Consider the following 16314-nt stretch of genomic DNA (forward strand, 5'->3'; position numbering starts at 1 on the left):
CCTCCTATTCATTTCCCGGACGCCTCAATCCTTTTCTCCTGCCTAGCCCCTCTCCTGAGCAGCTGCTATGCTAATAAGCATGAGGCAGAAAAGGGAGCGGGCCTTTGCAGGGTAGGGGAGGGGTCTTTCTCCCCTACCCTGAGCCCTCCAAATGCTTAATAAATCCAAGGCTGGAGCAGCATCCCTGAACAAAAAGGCCTGGCCTCCCCCCTCTCTTCCCTTCTTCCACCACCTTTTCACATTCAAATCCATTAAACAGGGAGCAGAAAGACCCCGAGTATTCATAGCATTGCATTAAAGAAAATGGTCTGTCTCCATCGGGGCCGGGCAGAGGGAAGGGCTCTCCATCCCCTCCTGGGCTGAGAATCACCCAGCTCTGGCCCCTGGGCTCGGTGGAGGGAGGACAAAAGCCTCTGGCACTGCACAGGGAGACCAGTGTCCTTTCCCCTGAGATCTGGGGTTCTTCCCCACATGGGACTCTTGGGCTTCTCCAGTGGGATGGAGTTCCTGGTTCCTACAGGCTGTGCTAGAGCCTGGGGGTGCAGGAGGATGGGGATCCCCACATCTCCTGCCCGCTGACAGTACTGGAGAGTGCTACAGCAATGACAAGGCAATGGGGACACCCAGAATTTAGGGTGGTAAAGATCTCCCCCAGGCAAGGGCAGCTCCCTTGATCCTGGTGATGGGTGAGGGGGGAGAGTGCTCTTGCCGAGCCAGGCACAGCCAAAGGTGCTCTGATGGTGCCCACCAGTCCCTGAGCAATGACTCCACTATCTCACCACAGCCAATGGCTTCCCAGCACAGCAGGTGCCTTGGGCTGATAACAGAGGTAACTGTCACCTGCAGTGCTCAGGAGACAGCAGTACCTGGGACCCTCCTGCACAGCTTAGTCAGTGGGGTGGGATTCAGCTCTGACCATGAGGGTCCATCTGAGGTAGCATCTGGGTTCCACTGTGGAAGAAAGGGAAGGATGGAAGCACAAAGAGCTTCCCTAAGCTCATTTTACTGGTTGTGATGTCCTGGCATGTCCTTCCTGGCCTCTGCCCCAAGTTCTGGAGCCATCTCCTGGTCACCCTGAAGCATATCATCTGGCACACAGTGCTGTCTTTGCTGCCTGAATCCTGCTCCGCACCAGTGCAATGAGGAGTCTGGAAGGTGATCAAGGCTGCCCCTACAGGCCACCTCCATGGGCTCAACCATATCCCACCCCGAGCTTCTACGTTCCTGTTTACCTGGTCACCTGGGCTCCGCACTGACCATTCAGGTCCTGCACAGATTTGGGGTGCATGAGGGACCAGACCAGCAAGACATCTAGATCAAAAAATGGGGAGAGGTGGGAAAACCCTCAGGAAACTGAAGATTAGGTTAACCACTACATGGGACATGGGACACAGGAGCTCAGACCCCTGTCCCTGCAGTGCAAGACCCCAAAGCTGTGTGAGCAGTGCCTGGAGTGTGTCCCTGCATGGGATCCCTGGCTCCCCAAGTTGCTCCTCTGTGTGGGGTCCCTAAGGTCCCTTCACAGGTGAGGTTTCAGGGCTGTAGGACTTGGCTGACCCACCCCATCCATGCTTCCCACTGCAGACCACCCAACTCCTCAGGACAGGGAGAATCTTGTTCGCTCTGGGACCTTTCTAGGTTCCGCAAAGGATGTGTTCTCCCAGAAATCAGCTCTCTGAAGTGATTGTCAGCAGGGACCCCAAGAGGTTTCTGAGAACAACCTCCCCCTATGCCATAAAGGAAACCAGCTCTAGCCAGGAGTCAGCCTCAGATTTCCAGTTCATGGAGAAGTTCCCATGGGGAACTTGCATGCAAACTACAGATTTGCCCAGCTCATCAGAAACAGGTAGGGGCTGTGCTGCTCCAGCCTCCATGGAGGGTCCTTGGGCAGAGACAGTGGGCACCCACCCACACTGCTTTGACCAGGGGACTCATTTCTACCTGTGCCTCACCTGAGACAGAACATGAAGTGTTGCCCTGACATGGAGGGACATGGAAAGCTCCAGATGCTGCCAACACCACAGTGCTGCTCCTGGGTGACTCCCCATGTGTCTCTCCATGGGTCAGTGACAGGTTGCTGTGGTCCACCATTGCCCTCAGGGACCCCTCATTCCCAGTGTGACCCTGAGCCCACCCATCATCTCACTCTGCTCCAGCCCTTCCTGAGGACCAGTCTGCCCCAGACCTGCCCTCAGAGCAGCCCCATTTGCACCCCAACCTGCATGGCCCTGGGAGATGCTGAGAAGGGCAGGGAACACTCTGGGGTTTTAGGGAATATTCTAAGAAATAACACATGCTAACAAGCACTGGGGCACCACTATCTCTGCTGCTATGGCTTTGGCTGGAAGTGCCCCAGCCCTTCTCCAGCTCTGCTGGGGCAAGAGCTGGGAACATCCCAGAGCCCCACATTGCTGCCAGACTGCTCCAAGGTCTGCCCCAGATGCCTTCTCATCCTCGTGGGACTGGCTGGGGACATTGTGTCCAGAGCTAGACAGGCTGACACAGAAGAACTGCAAGCACTGCTGTCTTCCATCGTGGCTTGCACCTCGAGGGGTGTGGTGGGACCATCCTGGGCAGGTCTACCTTCAGCAGCAGGTGGGACAGGGGTCGGGGCGTCCCTCCGAGGGGTTGGCCGGGGAGAAAGGTCCCTGCTTAGAAATGCAGGAATGCAGGCCGGGTTGAATACGGCGGAGGCGGGTCTGATCTGGTGCCCCACTAAGCCTCCATTCTTTCCCAGCCGGTGCATCTTGTATTCAGGCTGCCTGCTCCTAAGCAGAGCGTCTTTAATCCTTCCCTTGTCTCCTCCATTCCCTTTCAGGCCTTTGGCCAATGGGAAGGGGATGAGCAGCTCTCTGCAGGAAGGAAATTAAAAGCGAGGAGGAGGGTAGGGAGGAGGAGAACGCGGGGCGGGGGACTTGGAAGGGGAGACAATCCTAGAGTGGAGATGCCAGTCATCGGGGTCTCAATAGCCCCATTCACCCTGCCCAGCCACACAGAAAATCAGGGTCACCAGGATCCATGCCCTGCCTGGAGACAACTGTTGCTTTATTCTTTTTAATTGCTGGAAAACGCAGAAAAGTTCACTTGTGTGTGTGGCTGGCTCCGGTGGGGGCTGCGCCGGGGGCTGCGGGCAGCGGAGGGGCGGAAGGGACGGGGTAGAGCCCGACCCGCAGCGAGGACACAAAAAGCAGACGTACGTGAGGGTGGAGGCTGCGTACCGGCGCGGCGGAGGAGCATCTGCACGGCCGGGCAACCGAGCGCCAGGACGGGGACAGGGCGGTATCGTCCCCCGGGCATGCATGGGAAGGGTTCCCGGGGTTTTGGGGTGGAGGGGCTAGGCAGGGAAGAGCTGTGCAGACCGACACGTGTGGGCAGATGTGTCCCCACATCTCCGGGCACGGAGAAGCCTGGCTGATGCTTCTGGCTGGAGACACAGAAACCAGGCAGCTCAGAGCACACGTGGGACACACGCGGCACACTGACATCCAACCCCAGGGTGCTGACACAGCTCCCAGATGGACATAGGGCTGTGCCATCTCCACTTCGAGATGCTGCTCCAAGTACCACCCCAGTCAGGTGAAGGTTCCACCTCTGCACCTGCACAGCCATACCCAGGGGATGTCCCAGAGAACAGCTCTGGTGAACCAGCTACCCCAGTTGCCCTCTCACTCTACCATCCATCCCTCTTGCTGTCCCATGTGCCCAAATGTGGCTGAGCACCAGTCTTGACACACAGGCCATCACAGGCTGTTGCCACCCATCAGCAGCCCAGCAGTGCTGCACCAGCTCTGATGGGTGGTGAGTGCCAAGGAATGCACTGGGAGAGAACATGAGTCCCTGGGCCAAAGATGGAGCCAGTCCCAACCTGCCTCCATCAGGGACATCTCTGTGCGCCCTCCCACAGGCCTCCTGTAAGCTGGGTGTGATTTGGGTCTGTTGCAGCCTTCAGATTTGGGTTGCACTTCCCTCCCTTCCCTCCCTTTGCTCTGCCCTTTGCTGAACACTTGACTTTCCTGTGTGAGGAGCATCAGAGATGGGCTCCCAAGCACTCCATGACCCACGGGACACAAGGCAGTGTTTTCTGAGGTTTCCCTGATAACCATGTCCTCTTGCAAGTCATAGAATTCCAGACTGGTTTGGGTTGGAAGGGACCCTAAAGCTCATCCAGTGCTACCCCCTGTCATGGGCAGGGACAGCTTCCACTATCCCAGGGTGCTCCAAGCCCTTTCCAACCTGCCCTTGGACACTTCCAGAAATGGGGCAGTCACAGCCCCTCTGGGCACCCTGTGCCAGGGCCTCACCTCCCTCACAGGGAGATATTTCTTCCTAATATCTAATATAAATCTCTCCTCCTTTAATTGAAAATAGCTGCCCCTTATCCTGTCACTATCTCCCCGTGTAAAATGTCATTCTCCCTGTCTTTTACCAGCCCCCTCTAAGTCCAGCCTTCCCTGGTGCCCATCGCTGCCCGGGCCGCAGGAAGGGGGCTCAGGGGAACCCTCCACCCGCCCGTGACTGCGGGGGCCGGAGCGCGGCTGTCATTTCTTACCGCCGGCTGCCACCTAGTGATGGAGGGACCGGGGCAGCGGGGACCCCTCCTGGGGACTCTGGGAAGGGACCCCCGGCTCGGGAGCTGGAGCCCAGGGTTTTGCTGCGCCCGGGATGCTCCTTAAGAGGAAGTAGGCGGGGCGAGGAGGAGGGGCGGCGACGGACGGCGTCTGTGCCGCAGGTCCGCGTCTGCCCCGCGCTCTAGACACACCGGGATGTGGCAAGAAGATCTGTTTGTGGAGATGTCCCCGCTATCTCTGCCGGGACAGAGCAGGCCCGTGCCCGGGAAGCAGCACCTGCTGGTCCTTATCAAAGAGTCCGTCAGTGACCGCGGGGGAGTGGAGGGTGAAAGTCCAGCTGACTTCTTCCAGTGTGTTGCCAGCTCTGGCCCTTCTCCACAAATATTGGGCCGTGGCCACCTAGAGAGGGGCTCCTGCCCTTTGCTCTGTTTGTAGTTTCCCTCGGGCTGTTTGGTTTCTGTTAATCATCCAACGAAGGCAAACTGCTGGAAGGGATTGAGGATGGCCCAGCATTTCCCACTCCTCCCCGGCCCAGGGACCCTCGACTGTGGGATGGGTCTCACCCAGCTGGATCCTGGATGTTGGTCATCAGCTTGGGACTGCCTGGAAGGGGTCCAAAAGGGGAGCAGGAAACTCAGGCTCTGTTCCCTATGGACACTGATTAGATAGTTTGGGCTAAGTGCTGGGCATCCCTCCGTGCTCTCCTCACCACAGGATCAAACTGGTCCATCAGGGATGGGGGCTCTTTGTAGGATGACAGAGCAGGAATATGAATCCCAACATAGAATAGAGGAGAAAGACAGCTCCTGACCCCATGGTGTAGGAACAGGTTAGGGTGAGGAGCTCAGCCTGGTGTGGCTGGTAGGGTGCTCCACTCCTGCACGCAACACAGCTCCCTGCAAATCCCCACCACCGCCAAGGGCAGTGGTGCTCCCTGGGCTATACACCCCACCTCCCCCGGCAGCCCCCCCGCAGGGTGGCTGGCCCGGCTGGCCCTGGTCTGAAGGTCACAGTGCTGCACAGCAGGAGCAGCACAGAGTCCGGGATCCCACTGAAGTGCTGAGGCTCAGCAGCACTCCAAAGCCACCAGCCATGATTATTTGGGGCCTCCTTTCCCTCCTCCTCTTCACTGTGGCTCGTGGAACCCCCATCGGAGACCAGGATGAAGATATCCAAGTGCAGGAGAATTTTGAGGCTGAGCGGGTAATGGCAGCTTGTGGTCCCTTAATTCTGGGGGCAAAAGGGATGGGGTAAGCTTTCTTTCATTTTCCTCCAGAAAGAAGGGCAATAATGCGTATGCCCATGCCAGGCTGTGCGGGACAGGCATTGGCAGTGTGGCACTCCCTGGGTGCCACTCAGGAGGTGCCAGGCTCTGGGGGGGCATTATCCTGGCAAACTCCAGGCAGGGTGGCTGCAGTCTGAGCAGTAGGGCAGATGAGTCCTGTGGAAAGTCTGTGGTTCAGCATAGTAGGATGGAGGCTGCCTGGGAGGTCTCCCACAATGCGCCCTGTCCCCTGCCAGGCTCCATACAGCCCTGCATGTGTGCCCAGATCTGGGTCTCACTGGTATACATGGGTGGATGACAGCTTGATGCCTCCAGCCCTGCCTCATAGTCAGGGAACCAAGGAAAATTCTGCTCAGTGCTGATATACTTCCCAAATCCTGCAGTAGCTCTGGCCTCTGCACCCTGCATCATCACCTCCCAGTTTCTCCCTGTATCAGGAATACTTTGACTCTGCGTAAAACCAGGTGATGTCCCACCTTAGTGAGGGGGGGGTCACGATACAGACTTGTCTCTCATCTCCCTGTAGATGCACGGGAAGTGGTTCGACATTGCCATTGGCACGACCTGCAAATGGATGAAGAACTACCAGGAGAAATTCAGCATGGGCACACTGCTCCTGGGCCCTGGCCCCAGCACCGACCAGATCAGCACTACCAGCACCAGGCTGAGGTATGGGGCACTGCTGGAGGTGCTTGAGCCTCCTCCAAAGCCATCCCACCCAGGGGTGCTCCCTCTCCCAGGGGCTGGGACAGACACAGGGGTTACTTGCTCTGCCTGGCATCCCTGAGGAGGGAATGGATTGGGTTCAAATACCCAATACCTTGGGCAGCATGATTTCAGGGGTCCGGCACCATGTCCTTGATTTTCATGCCACAACCAGGGAAAAGAATTCCTCCAAGTAGCTGAATGTTTTCTTCCTTTTTCCAGGCAAGGTGACTGCACACTAGTCTCAGGGGAGTACCAGAAAACCAGCACCCCTGGAAAATACACCTACTACAGCCCCAGTGAGTTGGGGGTGAGGCATGCTTGGGAGATGGGGACCAGCTCTGGGGACAGCTGGCAGAGGTGGAAGGGGTTCAGAAGAGCAAGGCTCAGAGGCCACGCCACACTGTGGAGTAGCCTCTGATGTGGACATTTCTAGCCAAAGTACAGAGTAAAGCTGCAGGGAAGGGCTGTTTGAGCACTGTCCCTGCATAGCCACAGGATGATGAGATGTTGGCAGCAGGTCACTCCTGTCCACAGGGTCCCAGGCTGGGGCAGGGACCAGCCACACTTCTGGAGCATTAGTGATATCTCAGTTGTTCACAGCTCTTGGTTTCCAATCTCCTCAGCTTAGAGACTGGTGAGCCTAAAGGGACTCATGGTTGTATCTGAGTCTGCTTCCCAAAAATCATGGTTTTTTAATTAGATGCCTGATTTCAGCCCCCAGCTTTGGGGCTGTCCTAAACTGCTCCTTCTCACCGGGCAGGAATGACTTCCCTGTATCTCTGTCTCACCCAGGATGGGATGTGTCTATCCAGTCCTACGTGCTCCGTACCAACTATGATGAATATGCTGTCATTCTGATGAAGAAGAAAAGCAGTTTTGGTCCAAGCACCACCCTGAAGCTGTATGGTATGTCTGGCCATGGCACTTGAGAGCAAGCAGGCTCTAGGGTGGACCAGCACAGCTCAAAAACACCACCTAAGGGTTTCTCAGCTCCCTTGGCCTTAAGGGACCTGACCACAGGCTTTGGAAATGGTGGCTTGGACCAGCTCATCTTTGGCATGGCAGAGGTGGAGTCTCATGGCTCCATGAGAGCTGCATCAGGCACTGATGTGAACATCCAAACCAACATGGTCTTTGGGATGAAGGTGGTTTCTTCTATCTGCTTAGAAGAAAACCAGCCCTGAAGTGGCAGGAGATGCTGTCTTCCATGATTAAGAAACACTAAACTCACTTTGTCCAAGCCCTTGGTCAAGGCTGGTCAAGAACAGCAGGCTGCCCAGGAAAGCAGTGACATCACTGTGCCTGGAAGGGTTCAAAAAACACATAGATGTGGCCCTCAGGGACATGTTTTAGGGTGGACATTGCAGTGCTAGGTCAATGGTTGTGTTCAATCTTTGCTTCCCTGATTCTATGTTGGGAAGGACCAGGAGTCTGGTGTTGTACCTGCCAGCAGCCACCCAAGCCAGATGGGTGCTTGGGGATTGCAGTCCCACACCAGCCCTGCTCACAGCCCATTCTCTTTCCCAGGGAGGAGTCCAGAGCTACGGGAGGACCTCATTGAGTCTTTCTATCAGCTGGCTCTGGAGATGGGCATCCCCGAAGACTCCATCTTCACCCTGGCAAACAGAGGTAACCTCCCATGGGGCATGTGCCTCTCATGCTGCCAGAGCACTCCAGCGGCTCCTTTTGGGTCTGCCAAGCTGGGGAAATGGGGGATGGTCAGGAGGGAGGAAGGAGAGACAAATGCTTTGGTAGCATGGAATGAAAAGGAAATAAGGCCATGTATCAGTAAGGATTCCATCAGAGAAATCAGCTTCCAGAGGGGTCTGTGCTAGGCTGTCAGTCAGTGCAACCACTCCACTAGGATGAGGGCATGGGACACTTGTGTCTGGTCCCCAGTCTGGGTGTGCCAGCACCTGGGAGGCTCCTTGCTCAGTCTAGGGTTCAGAAGGGTCTAGCATGATGGAGGGTGTGTGTGTGTGTAGGATTTTGGGGGGGACTCAGGGGGGTGTGGGGATTTCAGGGAGATGGGCATTTTAGGATGGTGCTTCTGTGAGTGGGAGGTGGAAAGCAGAAAGAGGGGAACAGCGTTGGGTGGAACTGGGAGGGTGTCCCTTTGCCCAGGGTCCTGCATGTGCACAGTGCTGGACTCACTGAAGTTGGTCAGGACACCTCTCCTCTCACACTGCTCATCTTCTCTCCTGCTCCTGGGCCAGGTGAATGTGTTCCTCGAGAGACTTCAAGAGAAAATGCTCCCCAGGTGAGTGGGCCAGCTGGGACCTTCTGAAGTGCATCAAAGCCAGAGACATCCCTTCCAAGCCAAACTCACTGGAGATCAGGTGTCCAGGAAGAAGGCTCCATGGGCAGAACATGTTGTGTGGGCAGTGACTCCACTGACCATCCTGGGGGAATTGCTCTTCCACCTCTGCTGGTGGGCTTTGCCTGCAAGGATGGGGGCAGGGCAGGCATAGGCTGCAGGGGGAGGGTCCTGGTGGCCAGGTGGGCACAAGAGCTTATTTCCAAGGAAGACTTTTCCTACTCTGATTTTTTTTCACAATGTGAAGGTTGCTGGTGTCTCCTTGCTCCTTGCCTATGTGTGTCCCAGCCAGGCTGTTGGCCCCTTCTCCAGGGATGGGGGAGCTTAGCACCCACTAGTCCTTCAATTTCCATCACTCAGCACCTCCCAGTCTCTCAGGATTGAGTGTTGAAAGATTCTCCAGGGGGAATGGGACTTTCATAGGAGAAACAACCCAGTTACTCAAGAGTAAGTAATACATCGTTGAGGCGCATCCCCAGCATGAGGCACTTAGGCACTTTGGGTGTCTTAATCCACAGCCTGGGATTGTGGGACCCCATCCTGGAAGAGGACAGGGCTGGGAAGATCATGAGGTGTGGAGGGATCACAGCCTGCAGACCCAAGATCAGTTACTGGAGATGTGCTGGGAGCACAGAGGAGGGTTGGAGCCTGAGGTGCCCCTGACGCAGCCCACCCTGAGGGCAATGGGGCGGGCAGCATGTCCCACAGGCAGGGACTGAGAGCAGCTCTGTGCTTCCTTACTGGTGCAGAGGGCACGGAGAGCAGTCCTACCCCTGGAGGAGGGCTCAGCTGCAGGACCCCTGCCTGCTTACATTGGCAATAAGGAAGGTAGGTCCCAGGGGAGGAGGCTGCATCGGGACCCCCCTGGCCTGCCCTCCAATTTGCCGGTGACCCGTGGTGTGCTGGTCTGCAGACTCATGCCGGCTGAACCGAGATCCCGGGCCCTGCAGCGGGATGCTCTCCCGCTTCTTCTACAACTCCTCCTCCATGGCCTGTGAAACTTTCCACTACGGAGGCTGTCTGGGCAACGGCAACAACTTCTACTCAGAAAAGGAGTGCCTGCAGGCATGCCGGACCGAGGGTGAGAACCCCGGCTGGGAGGGGGCACTGGAGGTGCCTTTGCTGAGGCATCACAAAGGATCTGAGCATTGCTTTGAATGCCATGTGTCTGGCATCCCCCATGTGGGAGGCGTGGGGGTCCTGGACGCCCCATCTCACGCAGCTCCTGTCCCTGCAGCTGCCTGCAGGCTGCCCATTGTCCCAGGTCCCTGCCAGGCGCTGATGACACGCTGGGCCTTCGATGCAGCCCAGGGCAAGTGCATCACCTTCAGCTATGGGGGCTGCAAGGGCAACGGGAACCAGTTCTACTCAGAGAAGGAATGTAAGGAGTACTGCGGGGCTCCTCAGCTGGCAGGTACTCTTCTTGGCCCCCACCCCAGGGCAGCAGCCTGCAACATCTCCTGTCCTGCACTGGGTCTGCGTGGGGTGGGGACAGGCCTGTTCTGGCTCTGGATGGGTCTGTCCTCACTCTGGATAGGTCCCGGATGGGTCCATTGTGGGCCTAGAATGCATTTGCCATGGGTTAAGGATCAGTCTGGTTCTGGAATGGGTCTGGATTGGTTTTGTGCTCTGCCTGGGATGGGTCATTCTGGGTCAGGATGGACCAGGATGGATGTATCCTTGGGCTTTGATGGGTTTGTCATGGGTCCGTGATGGGTGTGGGATGGTTTTGTGCTGTGCCTATGAGGGATCTGTCCTGGGTAGGGAATATGGCCATTAGCCCACAGACAGTATGGCAGAGTGGGGCTGGGCAAACTGCAGACATGCTGAGGCCATGACTGAACTTCAGTGTGGTCTTGATGAGAGGGGGAACGTCCCCAAGCAGGTTGGGGTGCAGTGGGGAGCAGTGGAGGTGACAGCCCTGGGCTGAAAGATTTGGTGGTGCAGGAACCTTGACACCAACTAAGGACCAAGCCACGGTCCCTGTCAGGGGTGTGACACCTGCCAGGCCCCCCAGCTCCAGCCAGTGCAGGGGTTTCTGTACTGAACCTCTCCTTGGGAGACACAACAGGCAACACTTATTCCTCAGGGGAAATGATGACCAGTTTGTCAGGAGTCTGGCAGAGAAAATCATCCTGCAGACAGGGGTGACTGAGGTGTCTTCCACCTTGTCCAGCTCTGGGCGTGCCTGCTTCCAGGAGGGCAGGAGCTGGGGATTTTGCCTTAACCCACAGATGGGAGATGGAGCCTGTCTTAGGGCAGAACCCATCTTTTATAATCCCTGCCAGCAATATAAAGTACATTAATGCCACCATGGCGCGTGGTGGGACACAAACTGTAGGACAGCCCATCACCTGCTGCGTCTCTCCACTTGCAGAGGACGAGGAGTTCCTGCAGCTCTCAAACTGATGCAGGCAGAGGATGAAGGGCCGGCATCCAGCACCAGGCTCCTGGAGGACAGTGCTGACAGCTATGGTGGCCCAGCACATTGTAAATGTCTCTCCAGCAGTAAATGTCTCTCATGTGACCAAAGAGCCCAGTGTCAGTCCTCAGGCTGGTGGGGGAGCAGGGTGGGGGGTGCAGGAGGGGCACGGGATGCTGTGGGGTCCTCTCTGGCCTCCCTAGTGGGTGTCCCCACCTCTGTGGGGTTACGGGGTTCTCCCCACCGAGTCTCTGACTCAGGCCACTGCCCTCTACCCACACAGGGCCGGGGGGACACCGAGAGGATATGGGGTCCTGCTGGATGAGGTCCAGCCCCCATTTCCCAGGATATGGGGTTGTGCTGCCGGGAAAGGGACAGCGAGGGAGAGAACAGGGATCTGTCTGCTCCTCCCTAAAGGTGAATGATTGCTGCTGGCTTGGGGTCACGGTGGGAAAGGGGAGCCCCGTATCGGGGGCACGGCCGAGGTGGGATGCACGGGGGATGGGGCAACCACGAAGGCGTTATATGGGGTTTGCAGCATGGGATTACGGGCTTTTAGAGAGGACCCTGAGGGTCACGGTAGAGTTACGGGGTTACGAGCGTCACGGGAAAATGCGGCTGGCATAGGAGCGGACGACAAGGGTTATAATAGTCCCAGGGGGCACAGGGGTCCCAGGAAGGGATTAGAGGCGTTTTGGGGGTAGTCCCAGGGATGCTGCGGTGGCCTCGTGAGGGATTATGGGTGTCACGGGTGGGGGCTGTGAAGCTGCCAAGAGGGGATTGCTAGATTCTTGGGGGACTGTGGGGGTCCCAGGAGGGCACAGCCGGGGTTATGTGGGTCACACTGCGGGGGTCTCGGGCGTGTTGGGCTGCAGTCGGCCTTCGAGGGGGTCACGGGGAGAGGTTCCCGGGGGTCTCGGCGGCGACCGCGCTCCGCGCCCTGATGTCCTTCGCCGGCTACCGTACCCGCGTCGTGCGTGCACCAGCCTCCCGCGGTGAGGCGGAAGAGCCAAGATGGCGGCGGCGGGTTCCCTGCGCCGCCCCCGGCTCCCACGCCCGGCCGCCGGGCCCAGCCCCCGGTTGGGCTGAGCGGCCTGGCTCCACCGCCCCTTGTCGGACCCCGGCACCGGTTCCACCGCCCCGCGCTGGGACATGCCCCGATAGTGCCTCCCCTCCTCTGGCGCAATTTCCTCCTGCCGGGCCGGGTCCGCACACCTCCGCCCCGCATGGCTGGGCCGGCCCCGCCGCAGCCCTGAGCCTCCCCGTGCCTCCGCCGCGGTCGCCCTGCCCCTGAGTCCGCGCTCGGCCCGTTCCCGAGGTGCAGGTGTGGGACCACGAAGATGTTCTCGGCCCTGAAGAAGCTGGTGGGCTCGGACCAGGCTGCGGTCCGCGACAAAAACATCCCTGCGGGGCTGCAGTCCATGAACCAGGCTCTGCAGAGGAGGTTCGCCAAGGGAGTCCAGTATAACAGTGAGTCGGAGCGCTGGGCCGGGGAGGCTGGGCCAGCCGGGAGGGAGGCGGGCGGCCCGGTCTGGTGCCCCGTGGGGTGCCCGGGGACCGCCGAGGGGCTGGGAGTGCGTTTGCTTTCTTTGCGCAGGTTGGTGCTTTTATCCTTATTCGCTCAAAGCCAAGTTTGGAATTAAATGTTGGAGGTCATTGGAGGAGTGAGGGATGGAAAACTTTTGTCTTTCGGTGCAGGACTAGGGACCCGCGGTGCAGCAGCATCCCTGAGCGCTGCCTGCCAGCTGTGGCCCAAGAGAGAGTGCGTGGTACATCAGTTTGTGCCAGTTTGAGCATCAAGAGGGTAACTCCCCTGAGTGCGTGGGTGATCTTCCCTGCAGCGCAGGATAATGGTGCTTGTAATTAAGCTGTAGTGGTTTTATGATAAGAGTCTATTAAAAAGCTCAGCCCTGCCACACTTTAGTAAAAGGTGGACAGTGAATACCTCTGTGCGCCCTTGGTACAGCATTTCATCCGGACTGTCTTTTCTGCAACTCATACTGTTGCTCTTTTATCGAGGAACACTTTCAGAATTCTTTTTCTCACAGTGTTGAGTCTTAGAGCTGCATTTTTCCCTTGGAGCTCAGTAAAGGTGATTTCTAATACAGTGTTTCAGGAGGGCACTGCAAGTATGTGAAATACTTCCCAAAGTAACAATTGTGAGATAGGGACAGCAGTTATGTCATTCCTGATGAAAATAGAACTGGTTCCAGAGAGTGCTGTGAGTTCCAGCTCATCTGTGTGGATCCAGGCTGGCAGGGAAGGCAGATTGTAGAAGGCTGAGAGATTGGCAAGTGGGAAAAAGACTGATTTGTGAATGTGGCACTGGATAATTTCTGTGAAGGCACACGTGTTGGAGGAATAGAGCTGCTGTCGGATCTCAGTCTGAAACAGAATGTGATGGCAAAGTTTCACTTTGGGTTTTAGGGTGTTTTTTTCTTTGTTTAATATTATGGCTGTGTTTTGGGACTGAGGTTTCAAAGTGCTCTGCTTTACTAGAGAGAGCATTTGGTACCTTTATCCCTAGCACATCTGCAGATATGCCAGTGCCATTTAATTTATAAAATTGGTGTCTTAGCAAGCAATCCTGAGTGTGAAAAGTAGAAGTGTGATTGTTGAGACTAGGTTTCCAGTGAAAGATGGGGGTGAGGATGAAGGTGCTGCATTGGAACACAGCACTTCATCCTTAAACACCTACTGGAGATCTGCTGGTCTCAGACTGTTGGTTTGTGCAGAGGCTTCATGTGGCCACAGCCCAGAAGACCTGCATGCTACGTGGGCAGCTGAGTGACAGAGATCAGGTAGCTAATACCAGCTTGTGAATTATGTAAGAGCCAGGAGTTGGCTTCTCAGGTAGGGGAGGTTTGTGCTGCAGATGGAAGGGATCAGCTGCATCCCACTGGCACAGGATGGGACCAGCTCTGCTCCATGGTGACTGCATCATGCCAAACCTGTGCATGGGCATCTGCCTGCCGTTTGTGCAAGGCCAAAAATGCTAACTGTAGCTTCGCTGCTTTTTGTCTCATTAGTGAAGGCCTCAGGAAAGATTGCTGGTTTGTGTTCTGTCTTACCAGGATGGTGTTCTAGTTACTGCTTTATAGCTGAAAACTGCAGCTTTCTGTCACTGCCTTAAGGCAAGCTTTCCAATCTCCATAGTAACTCTTCCCAGCATCACTGTTATATAATATTTACAGGAGGTGCAGGCTGGCTTACGAAAAGGCTTTCGGGTACCCCCCATAGCCATAGCACTGGGGAGATAGGGAGCATTCCAGCGTGGTGGTCTCAGTTGAAGGTGGGCTGTGAAGGAATGTCGTCACAAGGGCCATTGCTCAGGAAAGGCAGAACTGCGAATCCTGTGCATTGCCAATTCTCCTTTCTTGGCAAATTCCTGACATTCAGCAGGGGAGTGTAGGATGTGGTTTGGAGTCACCGTTAGCACACAAAGATCTTTACAACTCTTCTGTTTCCCTGAAACTGCCTGAAAACTAAACCAAGGGGTGCTGTGATTTGTTTTACAGAAATGTTTCTTTGCTGCATTAGACCACTACACATCCTAAATGAAGCCTATTTCCTTCCCAGAAATATACTTAGTATGCTGAGAATACGTTGGATTGTTCACTGATAAAGCAGGCTAGGACACAGGCCTTGTACCTGGTTCTAGGTGCCTCCCTGGGCTCAGAGCAGCCCCTGCTGTGCCAGCCCTGCAGCTCTCAGGTACGTTTTTTAACAGATAGTCCCATGTTTGAGGCGATGCTGAAGGCTGTGAGGTGTTTTAATGGCACTGATAGTTACAGACCCTAGGTAGAACAGAGCACTAAGTTGAACCTGAATGATTTGTTTTGATGGTCCCTCTCCTACACAGTCAACTTTTCAAAAGGAAGAGCATTGTGGCTGGGAAGGTTTAGGTTTTTAATGAAATTATGAGAGCAGAGACCAGTACCGGCCTTTGGCAGGATTCATGTCCTTTGCTTGGGACATCCTATTGCAAAACATTAGCATTTCCATACTGCATTCCAGCACACACACACTCTGTACTATCTGCATGGAGCTGCTGGTGTTAACTGGCTTGCATCCAGTTAACACCAGAGTTCCCTGAACACTCAGAAAACACAGAGCTGAAAATGATGTGGGTCTCTGCCATGAATGTCATGGCTGGAATCTTTATAGGAGATCATGATTCCAGGGCTGGGGAACCAGTCTGTGAAAACTTGCTCTTGTTTTCCTGCTTGGGATACCCTGGATCAGGTGTGCTTCATGGCTCTTCCAAGGGCTGTACTGGCCCTGTTAGAGAGCATGGCAAGAGCGAGTAAGAGGAAGTGGCTCTTATGCCTTTGGCAACACTGCTTGTTTCAACAAATTACAAGAGCAATTGCAGAACTTAATTTTGAGCACCGGGGTGCTCAAGTGTGACCATTTATGTAAGGCAGTGATGGGCAAACAATGATCCTGGGATTTGCTGATCAGGGACAGGAACAAAAGGCGTGGAGGTGCCAAATGTTAATCCATTCTATTCCCCAGACATGGAACCTTTGCTCTGGGCTTTACACACTGCATCCAGTGTGTCACTTGACAAACCCCACTGCTGTGTGTGTGCTTGGAGCACAGGCTGTCACCAGTACTGGGATACCAAAGGCATTAGCTCCAAGAATTCCCCCCCCACTCCCTCTCCTTATTAATTTTTTCTGCCTAACATATTCCTTAAAAGACAAAGCTTAATTAATACCATGTACCTTTTTAGTAAGCATTATAGTCCTTACTTCCTTTGTGTTACTTGGGAGTTGTAGTTCCCAGACTCATTGTTAAGTATTTTCATTCAGCGCAACTCCCAAAAGGAAGGCTTCTCCTCTTCCTGCCACTTCCCACCTTCTCTTGTTTTCTCCTGTGGCTGACACAAGTGTTTGTGCAGCAGGTACCAGCCCTGCTTTATCTGCTGCTGGACTGTGCCTATGGGTAGTGTGCTTGGGGGGGGGGTTCTGCAGAGCAGCGGAACAAGCTCAAAGCATTTCAGTTGAAA

General features: G+C 55.6%; 2 protein-coding genes across 3 annotated transcripts in view; both read left to right on the forward strand.

The window, feature by feature from the left end:
• Positions 1 to 5560: 5560 nt before the first annotated feature.
• AMBP (alpha-1-microglobulin/bikunin precursor) lies at positions 5561 to 11412 on the forward strand. Its single transcript, XM_050980818.1, has 10 exons — positions 5561 to 5771; positions 6380 to 6522; positions 6781 to 6857; positions 7354 to 7467; positions 8089 to 8190; positions 8778 to 8821; positions 9628 to 9706; positions 9792 to 9959; positions 10116 to 10292; positions 11256 to 11412. The coding sequence occupies exons 1-10, from the start codon at positions 5661 to 5663 to the stop codon at positions 11285 to 11287; spliced, it is 1047 nt and encodes a 348-aa protein (XP_050836775.1). The 5' UTR covers positions 5561 to 5660; the 3' UTR covers positions 11288 to 11412.
• Positions 11413 to 11494: 82 nt separating this feature from the next.
• Positions 11495 to 16314, forward strand: part of RABL6 (RAB, member RAS oncogene family like 6) — a 54073-nt gene continuing 49253 nt past the window's right edge. For both annotated transcript variants that reach the window (XM_009093540.4, XM_018917900.3), the window contains exon 1: positions 11495 to 12770. In XM_009093540.4, coding sequence (XP_009091788.1) covers positions 12641 to 12770 — 130 coding nt within the window. In that variant the 5' untranslated portion in view covers positions 11495 to 12640. The remainder of the gene's footprint in view (positions 12771 to 16314) is intronic.

This window comes from Serinus canaria, chromosome 17, assembly GCF_022539315.1.
Source record: "Serinus canaria isolate serCan28SL12 chromosome 17, serCan2020, whole genome shotgun sequence".
Taxonomy (NCBI): domain Eukaryota; kingdom Metazoa; phylum Chordata; class Aves; order Passeriformes; family Fringillidae; genus Serinus; species Serinus canaria.